Below are 21,302 nucleotides of genomic sequence, written 5' to 3' on the forward strand. Positions count from 1 at the left end.
TATCGCCCAGTGGCACTTGCATCCACAGTGAAGTGTTTTGAGAGGCTGGTGGTGAAAAATATCAGCTCCTGCCTGAATGGTTACTTGGATCCGCTCCAATTCGCCAAATAATGCAACAGGCCTACAGGAGATGCTATCTTGTTGGCTCATCACACAACTCTGGAACATCTGGACAGCAAAGTTGCATACATCAGGATGCTCTTTATCAAGTCAGCATTTAACACAATCGGCCCCTCAAAACCACCCGGGCCTTAATACCTCCTTGTGCTATTGGATCCTGGATTTCCTCACTTGTGGACCTCAATCAGTTCTGAGTGGCATAAACACCTCCTCCACAATCTCCATCAACAATGGAGCACCACAGGGGATGTATACATAGTCCCCTGCTCCACTCGCTTTACACCTACAACTGTGTGACTAAGTACAGCTCCAACACCATAGTCAAGTTTGCTATAAACACCACTGTTGTGGGCTGTATCAGCATACAGCAGGGAGATTGAAAACTAGTCTTAGAGATTTGAAAACAACCTCTCAATGTCAATAAGACCAAGGATCTAACTGTAGACTGCAAATGAGGGAAACCAGAGGTCCAAGAGCCAGTAGTTGGAGGATCAGAGGCAGAGAGAGTCAGTAACTGTAAATTCCTGGGTGTCACCATCTCAGATGACCTGTCTTGGACCCATCATATAAATATTGTGAAGAATGCACAACAGCACCTCTACTTCCTCAGGAGTCTGTGAAGGCTTGTCATTGAAAACCTGGGCAAACTACTATGGCTGTGTGGTGGAAAGTGTACTGACTGGTATGGTCATTACGGTCTGGTATGGGAACACCAATGCCTTTGAGTGGAAAATTCTACAAAAGGTGGTGCATTCAGCCCACGTAAACCCTCCGAACCATTGAGCACATGTACGTGAAACGTTGCTGTAGAAAAGCAGCAACTATCAAAGATCCTTACCATCTAGTCCATGCTCTTTTCTCTCTGATGCCATCAAGTAGAAGATACAAGAGCCTCAGGACTCGCGTCACCAGGTTCAAGAACAGTTACTACCGCTCAATCATCAGGCCGAAGACACTACATTGATTGGCCTAATCTCAAACAGTAACGAGGTGGCCTACAGGGAAGAAGTTGTCTCTCTGACGCAGTGGTGTCAAGAAAGTAACCTCTCCCTCAATGTCGGAAAAACAAAGGAGCTGGTTGTGGATTACAGGAGGAATGGAAATGGGCTAATCCCTATTGACATCGATGGATCAGGGGTTGAATGTATAAACAGCTTTAAGTTCCCCGGCATCCACATCACCATGGACCTCACATGGTCTGTACACACCAGCTGTGTGGTGAAAGAGACACAACAGCACTTCTTTCACCTCAGACGGTTGAGAGCATCCTGACTGGCTGCATCACTGCCTGGTATGGGAATTGTACTTCCCTTAATCGCAGGATTCTGCAGAGAGTGGTGTGGACAGCACAGTGCATCTGTAGTTGTGAGATTCTCATGATTCAGGACATTTACAAAGACCGGTGTGTAACAATGACCCATAGGATCATTGGGGACCCGAGCCACCCCAACCACAATCTATTCCAGCTGTTACCATTCGGGAAATGGTCCGAAGCATAAAAGCCAGGACCAACAGGCTTCAGGACAGCTTCTTCCACCAGACCATCAGACTGATTAACTCATGCTAATTTGAGTGTATTTCTATGTTACATTGACTGTTCTATTTATTATAAATTACCATGATTGTACATAGTAAATTTAGACAGAGACGTAACATTAAGATTTCTACTCCTCATGTTTGAGAAGGATGTAAGAAATAAAGTCAATTCAATTCAACTCTTGAAGAAAAGGGGATAACTACTCTCATTTAAGCACTTACATTGTTATTGCATGCTCGTTGTTTTTTGTGATTTATCTATATCTGCATTTGCAGAGTTTGTTTGCAGGTTACAGTTACCGTTCTATAGATTTGCTAAGTATGCCCGCAGAAAAAGAGTATCATTCATTTTATCTACTCATTTGGAGATTCTAGATTATACAAGTGGATGATTTTTTTTTAAACCGACACGGGCAGAACTCTGATCATTCATTGGGCCCCTCGATGAAAGATATGGGATATTATAGCTCACCTATCAACATGAAGAACTCTCTTGCTGATTCGGGAACAGGCAGCTGCAACAATGGCCTCTTGCAGACCTGCAACAGAAAAGTATTTACAGGCATTGTGTAACCATTATACAGAGCATTGCTCAACTACTCTTCAACAGACTAAGGTTAGGACTATTCTATTGGAAAGAAACATGTTTAACCATAAAACAAAAAGGTGAACGTTGAACATGTATTCTGTATTCAATTCCCTTTAAGTAGCAAGCGACCTGTCATTGGCTGAAGCAAAGGTGGTGATGAATCAGCATATAGAAGGTAGGTAGAAAATCTGGCTGAGAGATGCCACAACAACAACAAACTCTCAATATCAGCAAGACCAAGGAGCTGATTATTGACTTTAGGAGGAAGAAACCAGAGGTCCATGAGCTAGTCCACATCAAGGAATCAGAAGTGGAGAGGGCCAGCAAATTTAAATTCCTCAGTGTTATCATTTCAGAGGATGTGTCCTAGGCAAAGCACACAAGTGCAAATACGAAGAAAGCATGACAGTGCCTCTACTTCCTTAGGAGTTTGCGAAGATTTGGTATGACATCTAAAACTTTGACAAACTTCCATAAATGTGTGGTGAAGAGTGTATTGACTAGTTGCGTAACAGCCCGGTATGGAAATACCAATGCCTCTGTATGGAAAATCCGACAAAAAGTAGTGGACATTAGACAGTCCATCACAGGTAAAGCATTCCCCATCATTGAGCACAACTACACAAAATGCTGTCAGAAGAAAGCAGCATCCATAATCAGGAACTTCCACCACCCAGTTCATGCTCTCTTCTCACTGCTACCATCAGAAAGGTGGTACAGGAGCTTCAGGTTTCACACCACCAGGTTCAGGAACAGTTATTACCCCTCAACTCTCAGGCTCTTGAACCAGTGGAAATAACTTCATTAGCCCCATCACTGAAATGTTCTAAATATTTATTGCTTACTTTATTATTATTTTTATTTTGTATTTGCACAGTTTGTCATCTTTTACATATTGGCTGTCTGTCTGCTCTGTTGGGTACATTCTTTCATTGATTCTATTGCGGTTATTGGATTTGCTGAGTATGTCCACAAGAAAATAAATCTCAGGGTTGAATATCTTGACAGACAGCACATGTACTTAGATTATAAATTTACTTTGAACTTTGAAAGCAGTGCAAAAGTAATCGGGCTTCAATGCTGACCTCCACTGCCTCCTGCCTGGAGTTTATACAGATTTTGACCTCAGATTCTCACTGGTGCTCTGACTTCCTCCCACATCCCAAAACTATGCCATTTGCCAGGTTCACTGACTGCTGTAAACTACATCCAGTGCAGCTGGGTGGTAGGAGAATCCAGATGGAATTGATAGGAATTTCAGACATTAGGCTCTAGAAAAATAAGCAAGGGAAATAAAATTTAGCATGAATTAAATGAGATGAATGGCCTTCTTTATGTCATGGAATATTGGGTTCTGCTGGCAAAGGGCCAGTATCACACGAGGAGAAGCACAAAGGTAAACTCCTAAGGGAGATAATAAGTGAACAGAGCACATGATTGAGCAAAACTGAAGGAGCAGGATGTAGAAAGAGGGAATAACCTGGTTTCCAAGAGCCTTGAATCACCTTGTTATTGCAAGACTCACTTCCTATCAAGACTGTTACAGGTGCTGGGTGTGTGATATTCACTCCATGTTAAAAGAATTCATGCCCTGGCATTTTCTACTCCTTAGAAACAAAATTGAAGCAGGTCAACCTAGAAAGCGAGAGATGTTGATAGGTTAAGTGAATGAATAAGGACGTGGTTGATTAGTCAAATGCAAGGTCATTCACTGGGGTTGAGGGGAAAGAAAGCCAAATTTTCTTTAAAATGGTGAGGGGCTGACAGTGAGTGGGACCTGGTTGTCCTTGTACTAGAAACTGAGATAATATGCATCAGGAAGGCAAATGGCACATTATCCATTATAAAATGTAAGAAATACCTTCTCTAGTTATATACTGTCTATCTAGTCTCTCACCAAAGAAGCAATAAACTTTGCACTGAACAATTCACTAAATTACTTCCCGAGATGAGTCATGCTCAGGAGAGATTAAGCAAGATGGGTTCATGTCTTAAGAGTTCAGAAGAATGAGAGAGAAACAAATGAAGTATACAGTATTTCCACTGGGCTTTAAAAAAGTGTGGACCCAGTCCTAACTAGAGTGTCCAGGACCAACGCCTCAAAACAAAAGGATTATTCAGAACAGAGGGAAAAAAATCTCTACCCAGAGGAAAAATAATCTTTGAAATTCTCTACCCAAGAATAGTAGGGTGACAAAGTAAATTGAAGACTGAATAGGTTTTCCCATAAGGAAAATTTATACTTCTCTTATTTTCTTTCTACATCAATGACTACATCTCTAGTAATCCACCAGTTAAAATGATGACATTTACAAATGACACTACTGTCACTGGTCTAATCACCAGACGCAACAAATCCAAGTACCACCAGGAAGTAAACAAGCTCGCATCCTGGTGCAACCACAAAAACTTGGAACTGAATGCCCTCAAAAACATGGACTTCAGAAGAAATGTGTCTCTGCTTCACCCACTCAGCATTAGCAACTCTACAGTTAGCACTGTTTCAAGATTTACCATTTCATTATTTCGGAGGACCTCATGTGGGAGAAATGTGTCTCCTTCATTAACAAAAAGGCTTGCCAGAGGATATACTTGCAGCAGTTGGTAAAATTTCATCTTCCTCAAAACATACTGGTGCAATTTTATACCGCTATCTTAGAGAGCATCCTCGTATCAACCACTGCTGTCCGGTATGGAGCAGCATCTCTTACAATATACAGAAACTACTGTTACCTGTCAGGTCTGCAGAAAAGTCATTGACTTCAGTCTACCTTCACTGCAGTGCGTGTGTACGTCCAGGGCAAGAAGGAGGCAGGAAAAAAATATTGAGGACACAACCCACTCAGAAAACTGAGTGGGTTCTTAAAGTTCCCTTATGAAAAGCACTCTACAGTTATTAAAACAAAAACTTCATATCATCTTAAATGATCCCCCCCCCAGATGGTTAATTTGATCAACCATTCTACTTAGCCCCCCCTTTATTACCCCCACCGTTGCACTGCAAACCACGTTTTTATATAATGCTAACATTGTAAATAATGCTAGTATTTATTTATACACATTTTATTCCATATCTGTACTTTAACCTCCAACTTAATTTTTTTTTAAATATTCAGTGGATTCATTGGGGCAGCTGCTTATTTGGGACAACGCTTAAAGAACAAAAACAAATCACGAAAATAGCCAGGGTTCCCTTTGACTATTTGGGAGAAAATGCCACTTAATTGGGGCAGGGGACTGTTGCTGAATATTTTCTAATTGGCATTAGTCATCTGCATGTTGTTTCACCATTAGACATTCCTTTATACTTAGAGCAATTATTTTTTAAAGCACCAATCATGTGTGTTTGTATTCAAAAAGTAGTGAATTTTTGCACTGATAGTGGCGAGAAATAAATCGCAAGACAAACAGAATCTAGTGCTTTCCCAGCATACATGACGAATGGACTCTTCTCTGGCTTCCAGCTGGGTACAGGTATTGATTATAACCAACGTTATCGATGACAAACTCTGCCATCTTCTTCAGGGTAGTACAATTCTGAACTTCCTGTTCACTGCAGTTTTGAGCATTCAATTAAAGATACCCGAAATGGTCAGGAGTGCAATTGAAACTATTTCATTACCTTAACAGGTTAGGAACCAAGAATTTGAAGGAATCAACAATCACCTTAAATGTTTCTTTTGGTCCCCACCAGACACTCAGTGTTCACCTGCAGCTCCAATTAGCTTCTTGCATGTGACAGTGGCCACACCCTGGCACACCGCTTCAACAGGTGGGCTAAACCAAGTGAGGATTGTTGCCAGGTCTCATACCCCAGTGAAATAGGAACACGCCTACCTGACCATGCAAAATTAGTTCCGGTAGACTGTGCAGATGAGATCTACAGTGAGATGCAATGGTCAGGAATGCAGTTATGCAACGCTATGTGGACAGCAAAATGCAGAAGTAGTCAAAGTCACCCAATGCAACCAGGGAAGACCCAAGTTGTGACATCTACTCGTCCCACTGGACCTAGACTTCCAAGGTTGAGAGAGTGGAACTGCTCTAGTGCAATGGCTTTTCCATTTTAAAAACTCTCCCACACACGCTCCTGTTGTCGGATACATTAAATAATCACAGTACTCAGTACCATGCTGTGATGCAACATGTTAGGATGCTCTCTACTGCACAACTGTAGAAGGCTGAAAGCATTGACGTGCATGGCCCAATTCTCAGCCACCTCAGAGAGTAGAGGTGTTGGTGAGCTATCTTAATTATGTAGGTGGTGTTCTGGGATCATGAGAGATTGTGTGAAATGTGAACTCCTAAGGAGTAAAGGATCCGAGTGGTGCGGGTTCTCATGACGTCAATAACCTTCTCTTTTGTCTTGTTGACATTAAGGAAGTGGTCATTTGCCTGGTGCCAGGCCTTGAGCTCTTCCACCTCCTCTCTGTAGGCTGGTGATGAGCCCCACCACTGTCGTGTCAACGATAAACTTGACAATCATTACTTAAGTGTTTGGTCATGCAGTTGTGTTTGAGCAGAATGTACAGCAGAGGGCTCAGCACACAGTCCTGACAGCACCCATGTTGAGGATGAGGAAGGAGGAATGGTTGTCCATCCTGACTTTGAGGTCTGCTGGTTATGAACACCTCTCAGATTTAAAGGTTTTGAATTCAGGATTTGATACTGTCCAAAAGGAATCACAGTTAAAATTCAATTTGGAGGTCAACACATGAATGCTTGTAATGCACCAAGATGTGGGAATGGAACTTGGCAATCCCAGCAAAGGATGTGAACTTACTGTGTTTGCGGACACTGACACGCAGCTGCTATTGATTTTACATGTACTGAATTTTGTTTTCTAATTCTGTTGGAACAAATAGAAGCTAATTTTGCATTTGCTCAAACACATTAAAAGGCACCAGTACTACTTTAGGTACAGAAGCATTGAATTTCTCTTGCACCTGAAAGCAAAAAGCTCCTTTAATCCTTCATAATGCAAACAGCTCTCTGCCAGTCTTCAGACCGATTTGAATAAAAACTTCAATTTTACATTCTGAAATTTTACATGTCAAAACCCAGCTAGCAATATTTTTCCAAGATTGAAAAGTATATGGAATAAACACATCAAATAAAGGAATGGAAGACAATAGGATCTAAAAGAATAGAAATGTCAAGTACCATTAGTAGAGAGCTAAACATATTTTAAAACCATCTTAGGTCACAAGGTCCCTTTTATCTTTGATGACAATTACAATCCAAATGAATTACAATAACAGCTGAGTTTTATTGTATTTCACTTCTCTTTACAATGTTTATTTCAAATAGACTTGAATTAGTATGAGTTCAACAATAGGTCTTTTTAATTCACTGTAGCAACAAAGAATTCTGAAATTTGCAATATTTTTTTATGTAAAAATGCTTTGAGGTTTACTATGTTATTAAATACTGAAACAAATGCTCCCAAAAGGCTAAACAATATTTGTCAGTCTAATCTATGGACATCTTATTGACTCTATATTCAACATTGGTGGCTGCAGAGCAAAGAAAACAATTGCAAAAAGAGAAATAAAAATAAACCCATGTCCATTGGTACTGTCATTGGGGTGATTAACTTCTTTCAGTTTTAACAGATTCGAAAAATTATAATGTGTATCTCATGGGCTTCTCGACAACTGCCATTTGCCTGGGTTTGACTCATATCCTCTGAACATTCCCAATTCACGTACCTGTTTAAAAGTCTGTTTTAACATTGTGAGTGAATCTGCCTCTATATACCCACCATATTGTGTTGAAAAAGCTGACCCTCAGAATTTCCCTACTCACCTTCAATCTGTACTCTCCAGTTTTAGCACCTCCATCCTGGGAAAAAGATTATGCCCATGATTTTAAGAACTTCCAGGGTCACCAGTCAGCCTCCTGCATACCATGGATAACAAGTCCCAGCCCACCCAGTTGGACCTTTTAACTCTAGTCTTCAAGAGAAGATCTCAGTTGTATATTGCATATAGTTTAATAAATGACCAGGACCCCATGCAGTCTTGTACAATTATATTATGTCCCTTGTCAAACTTGTCAAACACCATCTACTTCACTTTCAGGGAACTATGTACCACAGGTTTCTGTTCTTCAATACTCTCCATACCCTGCCATTTACTGCACAAATCCTGTTTTAATATGCCAAAAAGCAGCACTTCTTAGAGTTAAATTCCATCTTGCCATTCCTTAGCCTACTTTCCCAGTCGATCTAGATTCTGTTTAATCTTAACCTTCTTCACTGTCTACTACATCTCCAATTTTGGTATCAACATACTTAGTAAACATGTCAACTACATTCTTATGCAAATTGCTAATATACTGTAGATGACAAATAACAGTAGACCTAGCAGTGATCTATGCACCATATTACTGGTCACAGGCTTAACAATCACCAGGACAACCCTCCAATTCCTTCTACGAAGCTAATTGTATCAAATTGGTTAGGTCAAATTCCATTTTACCCAATGTTCTGAGGCAGGTTAGCCTTCCACTTGGAAACTTGTCAGAGGTCTTGCTGAAGTCCATATAGACAAGATCTACTACTCTACCCTTGTCAATAATCTTTAAAAAGAAAAAAACCTAATTTGAGAGGCAAGATTTCCCCAGGCACACAGCCATATCCAATATTTGTAATCAGTCCTTGCAGTGGTGCCACTGACCTGGCTGCTGTTATCGTCAAGTTCTAAGAAGTTGCCACCCCAAGCTCAATAGCAAAGTGGTTCCCTTGCTTTAGAAATGAAGAACCAGGGGGACGTCACGTGATGACATAGGGTCGAGACGTTGGGAATCCAGCTCCCTCGTAAAAAGTAATGAAATAGGGTTTAAATGAAGAAGAATTAATAAATACCTCCTAGAAACTATTTATAAGTAACTCAGGATTATTTTTGGATATGGCTCCTAAACCGAAACAGAAGAAAGCTACTGCTTTGAAGACTGCGCAAATCGGTGGGGAAAAAGGCCTAACCATCTCGGCGAAGCCTCGTACTCAAGTTGGATCTCCTCCCGGCGAAGTGCATGGCACTTCTGATGATGCGGGACAGGAAGTTGCAGCAATGTCGGCGGTCTCTAAGAAGAAATGGCAAGAACAACGCATGCACGAAGAAACAAGTATACATGAACAGATATTAACAAAACTACAAATCCCAACTATGGCTGGAAGTCAATCGGAAGTGGAATCAGACTCTTTGGGAAATACAGAGGATGAAGAAGAGGAAAAGAAGAAAGATTAAAGGAGACACAAGAGATATCCTGATATATATGATGAATGAATTAAAAGCTATAAGAACAGATATAAGAAGGATGCAGAATACACTCGATAATGTGGTGGAAAAACAAAAGATGGATAATAAAGTTAAAGAGATGGAAGTAAAAATGGAAGTAAAAATGGAAGAAAACACTGAAAGAATAGATAAGATAGAAGACAATAATCTTGCCTGGACAATAGAAAGAAAACGGATGTTGGGAAAAATAGATGCGCTTGAAAACTCTAGTAGACGAAATAATATTAAAATTGTTGGTCTTATGGAAGGTACAGAGGGAGAAAATCCAATAAAATTCTTTCAAGAATGGATTCTGAAAATTTTGGAAATGAAAGGAAGCCAAGTAATTGAAATTGAAAGAGCACACAGAGCTTTAAGACCAAGACCTCAACAAGATCAAAATCCAAGATCAATTTTGATAAAATACTTAAGGTATCAAGATAAAGAAATGATCTTGAAGGCAGCTACTCAAGGTGCTAAAAAGAGAAATGGGCCATTGATAATAGAAGGGAAAAGTGTTTTTTTTTTATCCAGACATAAGTTATGATCTTCTGAAGAGGCGGAAGGAATTTAATCCAGTGAAAAAATCTTTATGGGAAAAGGGCTATAAATTTTTATTGAGCTACCCAGCAAAATTGATAATTTTCCTGGATAACGAAGAAAGAAGATTTTTCGTTGATTACCGGAAAGCGGAGAAATTTGTACAAGAACTACCTGATGTCCACGAAGAGGAGTAAAGAATTATAGAAATGAAGTGGACTAATGATGAAGACTAAAATAAGGTTGGACTTGACAGACATTTATAAGGAAAACAAAAATAGTTGAGGAGTATTAATTGGGAGTAGAGACATTAATTATTTTCTTTTTTTTCTTCACTAATATATTTTCTTTCTTTTTTTTTGCGGGGGAGCTGGAGGAGCTCCTGATCGATGGCTGCGAGTTTCATGTGTACAATCATGGCGATTGCCATGACAAGTAAAATGGGGGGGGCGGGTAATGTTGTGTTCTTTCTATTCGCAACATTAGCGGGGGGGTATTTTGGTTTTTTTCTTATATATTAGTTAGCTTTTTTCTATCTTTCTTCTTTTTTGCCTGGATGGTTGGGGAGAGACTCATAGCAACAAGGAGAATTTCAAAGAGTTCCCAAGGTATTATGAATGATTAATTTACTTAATTTTTAAGTTTTAATGTTAATGGACTTAATGGACCTGTGAAAAGAAAAAGAGTTTTAACATGTTAAGAAAATGAAAGGAGATATAGCTTTTTTACAAGAAACACATTTAACAGAAATAGAACATAAGAAATTAAAGAGAGATTGGGTTGGAAATGTCATTGCAGCTTCATTTAATTCAAAATCGAGAGGAGTTGCAATTTTGGTTAATAAAACTTTACCAATTAAAATACAAAATGTAGTTATTGATTCTGTGGGGAGATATGTGATTATACATTGTCAAATTTTTTCAGAATTATGGACTTTTATGAACATTTATGTACCAAATGAAAATGATGCAAAATTCATACAAGAAGCTTTTTTGAACTTGGCTGATGCACATGATAAAATATTAATAGGTGGAGATTTTAATTTTTGTTTAGATCCAGTTTTGGATAGGTCAACTAAAGTTGCTACAAAATCAAAAGTAATAAAACTAACTTTATCATTAATGAAAGATTTAAACCTGATTGATATATGGAGAAAGATTAATCCAAGAGAAAGAGATTATTCATTTTATTCAAATAGACATAAAACTTACTCAAGGATTGATTTTTTTTTTATTGTCAAAAAATATTCAGGATAGAGTGAAAAGTGTGGAATATAAAGCAAGAATACTGTCAGATCATTCCCCCTTGATAATGACAATGATAATGATGGATAAGGAGGAATCGATCTATAGATGGAGATTTAATTCAATTTTATTAAAAACATCAAGATTGTGATTTTATGAAAAAACAGATTCAATTTTTTTTGGATACAAATTTACATTCAGTTGAAGATAAAATTGTATTATGGGAAGCAATGAAAGCATATTTAAGGGGTCAGATTATAAGTTATACATCTAAAATTAAGAAGGAATACATGGCAGAAATAGATCAATTGGAAAAAGATATAAAGTTAGAAAAAGAATCTCAAAGATATATGACAGAAGAAAAACAAAGACAACTTGTTAATAAAAAATTACAATATAATACACTCCAGACATATCGTACAGAAAAAGTAATTATGAGAACTAAACAGAAATATTACAAATTAGGTGAAAGATCACATAAGATTCTTGCTTGGCAGTTGAAAACAGAACAGGCTTCTAAAACAATAAATGCAATTAGAACAAGTATAAATAAGGTTACTTATAAACCTTTAGAAATTAATGAAACTTTAAAAAAAATTTTATACTGAACTATATCAATCAGAATCACAAAATAAGATTGCTGAGATAGATAAATTTTTTTATCACAAATAACCCTTCCAAAATTAAATTTGGAAGAACAGAAAGGATTAGATATGCCCTTTACATTAAAAGAGGTTGAAGAAGCTTTAGGATCACTTCAGAGTAATAAATCCACAGGAGAAGATGGTTTTCCTCCTGAATTTTATAAAAAATTTAAAGATTTATTAATTCCTCCTTTTATGGAATTAATATATCAAGTGGAAAGAATGCATAAACCCACAATCTTTTTTAACAGCGATCATAATTGTATTGCCAAAAAAAGATAGAGATCCTTTAAAACCAACATCATATAGACCTATTTCTTTGTTGAATACAGATTATAAAATAATAGCAAAAATTTTATCTAATAGAATATCTAAATATTTACCAAAATTAATACATATGGATCAAACAGGTTTTATTAAAAACAGACAATCAATGGATAATATAACCCGGTTACTCAGTATAATTCATTTGGCACAAAAAAGAGAGGAAATGAGTGTGGCAGTTGCTTTGGATGCAGAAAAAGCATTTGATAGATTGGAATGGGATTTTTTATTTAAGGTATTGGAAAAATATGAGTTAGGAAAATCTTTTATACAATGGATTAAAACTTTAAATACTAATCCTCAAGCTAAAGTAGTTACAAATGGTCAGATTTCAACACCATTTTGTTTAACGAGGTCAACTAGACAAGGCTGCCCATTATCACCTGCTTTATTTGTATTGGCAATAGAACCATTAGCTGAATTAATTAGAACAGATTCAGACATTGGGGGCTTTAGAGTTAATCAAGAAGAATATAAGATTAATTTATTTGCTGATGATGTTTTGATTTATTTAACAAACCCATTGCAATCTTTGCAAATATTATCTTTTAGATTGGAAGAATATGGGAAAGTATCAGGGTATAAAGTAAATTGGGATAAAAGTGAAATTTTACCCCTTACCAAAGGAAATTATAATCAATGTCGATTAGTAACTCAATTTCGATGGTCAATAAATGGGATAAAATATTTGGGTATTAGAGTTGATAATGATGTAAAAAATTTATATAAACAAAATTATTTGCCATTAAAAAAAATAAAAGAGGATCTTGATAAATGGATGATGTTACCAATAACATGAATAGGTAGAGTTAATGCTGTAAAAATGAATATATTTCCTAGATTGCAATATTTATTCCAAACTTTACCAATACAATTACCTCAGAAGTTTTTTCAAGAACTGAATAAATATGTAAGGAAATTTCTTTGGAAAGGAAAGATGTCAAGAATATCATTGGAAAAATTGACATGTAAATTTGATTTAGGAGGGTTACAACTTCCAAATTTTAAGAATTATTATAAAGCAAATCAACTTAGATTTATTGCGTCTTTTTTTGATGAAAAAAACCGGCATGGATTAGAATAGAATTAGATAAGACAGGAGAAAACATACCAGAAGATTTTATATATAAATGGGAATCCAAATGGATACGGGGAAAAAAAGAATCTCTTATATTAAGACACTTGATTGATTTATGGAATAAGGTAAATATGGACGATGAGATAAAGAAATCTTTATTAACAAAAAGAACTTTAATTCAAAATAGGCTTATTCCTTTTACAATGGGTAATAAACTTTTACATAATTGGTTCCAAAAGGGGATTAAATATATAGGTGATTGTTTTGAAGGAGGAATATTGATGTCGTTTGATCAATTAAAAAATAAATATAAAATATCAAACAACACTCTTTTCTGTTATTTTCAATTAAAGGCTTATTTACGAGAAAAGCTGGGTCAAACAATGTTGATGCCAAAACCTAGTGAAATAGAAATATTAATTCAAAAAGGAAAAATTAAAAAATTTACATCTTGTATGTACAATTTGATTCAAAAACAGACAATTGAATCTGGAATTCATAAATCAAGACAAAAATGGGAATCTGATTTGAATGCTAAAATTGATGGAAAAAGTTGGTCAAGATTATGTTCTGATAGTATGATAAATACAATAAATGTTCGACTTAGATTAATATAATATAATTTTTTTACATCAATTACCGTAGATTCCGGATTATAAGCCGCTACTTTTTTCCCACGCTTTGAACACTACGGCCTTTACTATGGTGCGGCTAATGCATGGTTTTTTTTCATGCCGCCAAAAACATTTTGCCTCGTAACAGTAGACCAATAAAATTGATGAGTAATTCACAGAGGTCCAATGAAATTGTACGATAAATCAAGCGCACTTTCACAATTAAATTATTGTAAATCAGACATTTGTACTCACCCTCATCAACATGGAAAACACTCGAAGAAAAGCATTGTGCTGCCTTTATGGCAGTTATTTAGTTTATAATATTTTCGCTTAGTAATTCATTTGTAAGTATTTTCTAGTTAAAGTTAGAAGTGTTTTAAGTATATTTGTTTTCTGTACTACATCCCGGAATGCTATGACGTCACATCCAGTTTCGCCGCGTCTTGTGGGAAAATACCGGTTTGCGATAAACGGAAAGAAGGGGGCGAGTGCATTCAACCCGCTGCAAGCATATGATGCAGCTTTTAAGTTAAAGGCGATCAATAACTTTTCCTGGCAGGCTGCAGTATATATTTTTTTTACCAGTCATTAGGAGATATTGGAATGTTGTTCGTGCACTGTTCAGTAAAAAATTATACGCAACGTAATTTGTGTGTTACCGATACGTATGTATATTTAAAAGTAGCCGTGTTACAGGCACGGTTCGAAAAAAAGCATTTGCAATATGTATTTGTTTATGTTACCATACAGATTTAATTAAAAGTTAAAAAATCCTCACATGTAACATCTTTCTGTGTAAATATCTCATATTACAACGTGGGACACCTGCGGCTTAAAATCCGGTGCGGCCCGTACAAGTACAAAATTGATTTTCTTTCTAAAATTAGAGCCTGCGGCTTTTAATCAGGTGCGCTCTGTAGTCCGGAATTTACGGTATATATAACACCACAGAAAATAAATAGATTAAATTCAAATATGTCTGACCAATGTTTTCGATGTAATCAAGAAATTGGTACTTTTTTTACATTCTACTTGGTCTTGTTTTAAAATTCAACCATTTTGGATAAATCTAAGACTTTTATTGGAACAAATTACTGGAGTACAACTCCCACATAGTCCAATATTATTTTTATTAGGAGATATTGAAGGGATAATACCGAAACTTAAATTGAATAAGTATCAGAAAAAATTTATAAAAATTGCATTGGCAGTAGCTAAAAAAAGTTATCACAGTTACTTGGAAATCTGATTTATATTTAACTATGGATCGTTGGAATAATGAAATATATAATTGTATTCCACTTGAAAAAATTACATATAATCTAAGAAATGAATATGATATATTTTTGAAAATTTGGTTCCCATACCTACAAAAGATGGGATTAAATATATAGGTCCTTTGAAGATAAAATTATAAAGTAATTGGGGAAAGTAAAAATAAATATTAAAATTATTTTGAACTCCATGGAGCATGTGAGAATCCTCCGATATCCAGGCAATCTTTTTCTTCTTTCTTTCTTTCTTTTTTTTTCTTTCTTTAGATAAGGGTTAAGGGGAGGGGAAGGATTAATATTATTTTTCTTTTTCTTACTAATTTTTCATTACATTTATTCTTTGTAATTTTCTAAAAATTTAATAAATAAATATTTTTAAAAAAAGAAATGAAGAACCACAGAAGACTCCTTCCCAACTTGGCAATCACTCACTTGCAAATTTCTACAGATGTATGATGGGGAGCATTCTGACTGGCTGCATCATCATCAATGATCCTCATCATGGAGGACATTCCCTGTTTTCATTGCTACCATCAGGAAGGAGGTACAGAAGCCTGAAGACACACAACAATTCAGAAATAGCTTCTTTCCCTCTGCCATCCAATTTCAATATTCAATGATTACAGCTCAGCATTTAACACCATCACTCCCTTCAAGACCTGAGCCTCAATACCTCCTTCTGCAATTGGATCCTGGATTTCCTCACTTGCAGATCCCAGTCAGTTTGGATTGGCAAAAGCATCTCCTCACAATCTCCATCAGCACAGGAATGCCTCAGGGATGTGTACTTAGCCACACAGTCATAAGTGTAAAGCGAATGGAACAGGGGCCCAAGTACAGCTCCAACACCATTTTCAAGTTTGCTATAAACACCACTGTTGTGAGCTGTACCACAGGTAGTGATGAATCAGCATTCAGGAGGGAGATTGAAAACTTGACTGAGTGGTGTAATAACAACAACCTCTCACTCAATTGTAGACTTCAGGAGAGGGAAACCAGAGGTCCATGAGGCAGTAATCAGATGATCAGAGCTGGAGATGGACAGTAACTTTAAATTCCTGGGTGTCACTGTCTCAAAGGACCTATCCTAGATCCATCATATAAAGATAATTGTGAGTAAAGCATGATGGTACCTCCACTTCCTCGGGAGTCTGTGAAGATGCGACATGTCATCTAAAACTTTGGCAAACTTCTATAGATATGAAGTGAAAAATGTGTTCACTGGCTGTGTTACAACCTGGTATGGGACCACCAATGCCTTTGAGTGGAAAATCCTAAAAAAGACAGTGAATTCAGCCCAGTATATCACAAGTAAAACCCTTGCAACTATTGAGTCCATCTGCATGAAACATTGCACCATCCATCAAAGATCCACACCACCCACATCATGTTCTTTTTTTGCTGATGCCATCAAGTAGAAGTACAAGTGCCTCAGGACTCACACAACCAGGTTCAAGAAAAAAATTTCATGTTCATTATTTATTGCTATTTATTTATATTTGCATTTGCACACTTTACAGTTTAGTTACTGTTCTATACATTTGCTAAGCATACCCACAGAAAAACAACCTCAGGGTTATATGTGGTGACATGTACATGCTCTGATAATAAATTTTACTTTGAACTTTGACAAAGACCAGTATGCCGATAATCTTCACAACCCCATACACCTGTGACAGCACTTTCAAGAAACAACGTACTTGTACTTGTGTCTTTGTTCTAAACACTCCCGACAATACAACTATTACTGTGAAAGCCCCACCTTCATTTGTATTCCCAAAATGCAACACCTTGCACCCATCTGAATTAAAATCTATTTGCCATTCCTCAGTGCACTTATCCAGTTAACCAAGATCCCTCTAACTCCTAATAACCATCTTCACTGTCTAGGACACCACCTAGTGTCATCTGCAAACTTGTACTTTTTCATCTGAATTATTGATAGATATAGCCAATAATGGCCCTTAGCACTAACTGCTGGGAATTATTACTAAATATGGCCTTCAATAAGAAAAACATCCTTCCAACATCATCAACTCCTTTCTATCAACAAGCCAATTGTGTATCGAGTTATCTAGCATGATCCAACTTTCCTGAACACTAGTGTGATTCTATGTGTTCCAACTTTGCTGAAAAGCCTACCATATGTACTTATTGCCTGTTACGCCACTGGTGTTTAGGGCAGCAAAGCCCTCCATTTGTCTACCCCTGGCCATCTTCTCTATCATGCCCCAGACATGGTTCAGATTCCTTTTCTCTGCCTGTGTGGTATGGTGCCAAGTTGCCTTTGGTCTCCTGCGTTTCCTCCGCCCTTCAGGGGGTACAATGAAGAGCTGTCTTGATGATGGAATTGGTCTTCCTTCTCATCATGTGCCCAACTCCTCTCCAGCGTTTCCTCATGACGATTGCGGCCACGTCCTCTTGATGAAACTGAAAGACTAGGGCATATTGGAGATCTTTCTTGGCCAGAAAATACAGAGAATCTTGTGGAGGCTTGTGGTGTGGAACAAAGACAGCTTGACAAGGTCACTATCATGCACCAGTATTTTAACCCGTACGAGAGTGTGGACAGAACACAGCTCTGGTACAGCTTCACCCTGGTGTGAATGCTGTACTTGGTTGATGCCCATATGTTGCTCACTGATCTAAAGACATTTCTAGCTTTGCTGAGCCTGCACTGGATGTCATCCTTGGTTCTACTATGATGCTGCCCAGGTAGGTGAATCTGCAGTGTTGGGCAAGTCAATGCCATATTCCTTGATGGGAAGAGGAGACTACACTGAGGGTCATGGTCTCAGTCTTTCTCTGCCGAGTTCTCTACCATCATTGTACATGATGGAGAGGATGTGATAGTAATGCAAGGTCATCCACAAAGGCAAGGTCTTCTAAAGTAGAGAATAGAGTCCACCTTATCTTTCGTTATTTGCTTCATAACCCAGTCAACCACAATGTTAAACAATATTGCCGACACTGTAGTTTCAAGCATTCAGGCTTGGAGATGCCAGAAACAGCTAGAAGTGAAAATGAAACAATTTTACCACTTAAGTTAGGAATTATGAAGAATTCGAAGGTGTTGACAATCATTTTGAATCTTACCATACCATTGTATGAAGACTGTCCATTTCTGCACTAGGTGTCTGCATTGATTTCATAGAAACATAGAAAACCTACAGCACAATACAGGCCCTTCGGCCCACAAAGTTGTGCCGAACATGTCCCTAGGCTTAGAAATTACGAGGCTTACCTACAGCCCTCTACTTTTCTAAGCTCCAAGTACCTATCCAAAAGTCTCTTAAAAGACCCTATCGTATCACCGTTGCCGGCAGCCCAATACACGCACTCACCATTCTGAGTAAAAAGCTTACCCCTGACATCTCCTCTGTACCTACTCCCCAGCACCTTAAACCTGTGTCCTCTTGTGGCAACCATTTCAGCCCTGGAAAAAAGCCTCTGACTATCCACACAATCAATGTCTCTCATCATCTTATATACCTCTATCAGGTCACCTCTCATCCTCCATCCCTCCAAGGAGGAAAGGCTGAGTTCACTCAACCTATTCTCATAAGGCATGCTCCCCAATCAAGGTAACATCCTTGTAAATCTCCTCTGCATCCTTTCAATGGCTTCCACATCCTTCCTATAGTGAGGCAACCAGAACTGAACACAGTACTCCAAGTGGGGTCTGACCAGGGTCCTATATAGCTGCATATTTCGTTCATTTACAGTCAAAAGAACATGGAAGATGCATTCGTCTGCTGATAACTATTATGACCTACAATTTTATCATAATGTAAAAGGTATTGGTAGTGTTCTAATTTGTTCTGTATTTTATTTAAATACATAATTTGTTAGTTAAAAGGTAGTATGTCTTTTTTTAAAAAAAAAAACCTTTATTTCCATGAAACCATCTTATTGGGGCAACCAATTAAGTGAGCCAAAATGTACTGGTCTTAATTAACCAGAATCCACTGTATATCCAAATTACATGATTACTTCTAACTTTTCCTACCCTACTTTATTAGAATCATTACTATATAGATTGACTAATACAGTTGAATTACACAAATTCCATCTTGGTACAACATTCCAAACAATGCAAAACCACCCTCAACCAAGTGCTTTGGATGCAAACTTTAATTGGCAAATGTATTCAATTCCATAAAGTTGCCCATCCTGTTTGTGGTTAAAATTTTCTCGAGACATTGAAAATACAACAGATCAGATGTGCTTCTTTCTCTCAGCCATGTTTAAAATGTAGATAAATGCTGAACTCCATTTCAAAATTTATATTGGAATAATCAGGATAACAACACATATGAGACTGTATCACGGCATTCCATCCTGCCATGTTTTTTATTTGCAGTTTGCTCATTGGTTGTTTGCCCATCCTGTTGGGCACGGTCTTTCATTGTGTCTATTGTACTTCTTGGGTTTACTGTGTATGCCCACAAGAAAATACATCTCAGGATTGTATATTCCTGCCACTATCGATAGGACTTTTGTATGTTCTCCCTATGACTGTGTGGGCCTCTTGCGGGTGCTCCGGTTTCCTCCCAGTCCAAAGCATTACTGATTGGAAGTTTAACTGGTCATTGTAAATTGTCCTGTGATTAGGCTAGAATGAAATCAGGAGATTGCTAGGCATCATGCCTCGAATGGTCAGAAGGGCCTATTCTGCACTCAATCTCAATAAATAATAAGGTAACATGTGCACTTTGATAATAAATTTACTTTGAACTTTGTTTAAAGTAACCAGTTCTGTTACTGTTAAACTAAGTGTGAATTCAAGATGCGATACAATTTAAAAGTTTAACATTACAATTTCCCCTTCAGCTACACGAAAAATCTGGTTTCTTTTTAAATACAAATAGTAAATTCTTTTTAAAAATTGCTTGTATAAAAAGGCTTCAGAAGCAAGCCTAACTATACATCTTTAGGTTTTTCATTGATGAATGCTGCTTTTGGGCCCTTAAGATGTCTTGTTAAATTCTATCGACAAAGAATCGCATTTCGACAGTTCTTCCCCCCACCCCCGCTTCTTCCCCCCGCCCCAAGTACAGAAACACAATCCATGAAGTCATTCTATCATGCAAGTGTAAATGTCCAAAATATTGAAAAAAAAACTTCAAAAACCACTTTTTTGACGTTTCTAACAAAACATTAACCTTAACATATACAATTCTTCATTGTTCAACTAACACACCCTGTTGGTCTGGCTATTTAAATATACTATACATGTGCAAAACACAAGGCAAATTTTAATAGGAATTACTGCATGTTTTTGCTCACTGTTCTAATCACCCAAAACTAGAAATCCCTCAATCAAATTTTAAAACCTGGCATTTCAATATTAAGATGAAGAAAGGTTCTAGAATTGAGCATTCAAATTGGGATTACAGAAGGAGGACCAGGTGTACCTCTGACAAAGTCAGTTGCAAAGTTATAGGCTGGTTAAGAACATATGCAAACTGCTGGCTTTGGTGATAATTCACAAACTTCATTCATATTTAAACACCAAACATGAAAAATACAATAAAGGATATATTAAAGTGAGATTTTCTGCTGAAATTGGGACAATATTCTTAATGATGTAATACAGATTTAATCTAATCAAATATGTATACAGTCAGCAAAATTTGTCCACACAAGTGGCATAGTATTTTTAAAAATCCTAGCTGATAGATTAAACAAAATGCAAATATTACACACAAAGGTCTTAATGATTTTGCTCTTGGATTCTTAAGAACATGGTTGACAGGCTAAGTAGTATACAGGCAGTCCCTGAGTTACGAATGTCCGACTTAAGAACAACTTGTACTTACAAACGGAGGGAGGAGAACATGGTCTGCCATTTTGTCGGATCACGATGCTGTCTGCCATTTTAAGTCATTGCCGTTAACAATGTGTTGAGTGTGTAACTTTGTAATTAGCTTAAATATTTCTTAGCAAGATTCACCCTGACCCCCCCACTTTTCTAGTCTGCACGGCCCCCACTTGTCCCATTTAACCTTTCTCAATGCCAGTGGACCTTAGGACCCGGGGGAGCAGAGGACCCG

The 21,302-nt window shown here is 37.4% G+C and overlaps 1 protein-coding gene across 2 annotated transcripts in view; it reads right to left on the reverse strand.

Moving 5' to 3' along the window:
* Positions 1-21,302, reverse strand: part of chm (CHM Rab escort protein) — a 125,292-nt gene that overhangs the window by 84,855 nt on the left and 19,135 nt on the right. For both annotated transcript variants that reach the window (XM_073058387.1, XM_073058386.1), the window contains exon 2: positions 2,129-2,195. In XM_073058387.1, coding sequence (XP_072914488.1) covers positions 2,129-2,195 — 67 coding nt within the window. The remainder of the gene's footprint in view (positions 1-2,128; positions 2,196-21,302) is intronic.

The sequence above is a fragment of the Hemitrygon akajei genome, chromosome 10 (assembly GCF_048418815.1).
Source record: "Hemitrygon akajei chromosome 10, sHemAka1.3, whole genome shotgun sequence".
NCBI classification, from domain to species: domain Eukaryota; kingdom Metazoa; phylum Chordata; class Chondrichthyes; order Myliobatiformes; family Dasyatidae; genus Hemitrygon; species Hemitrygon akajei.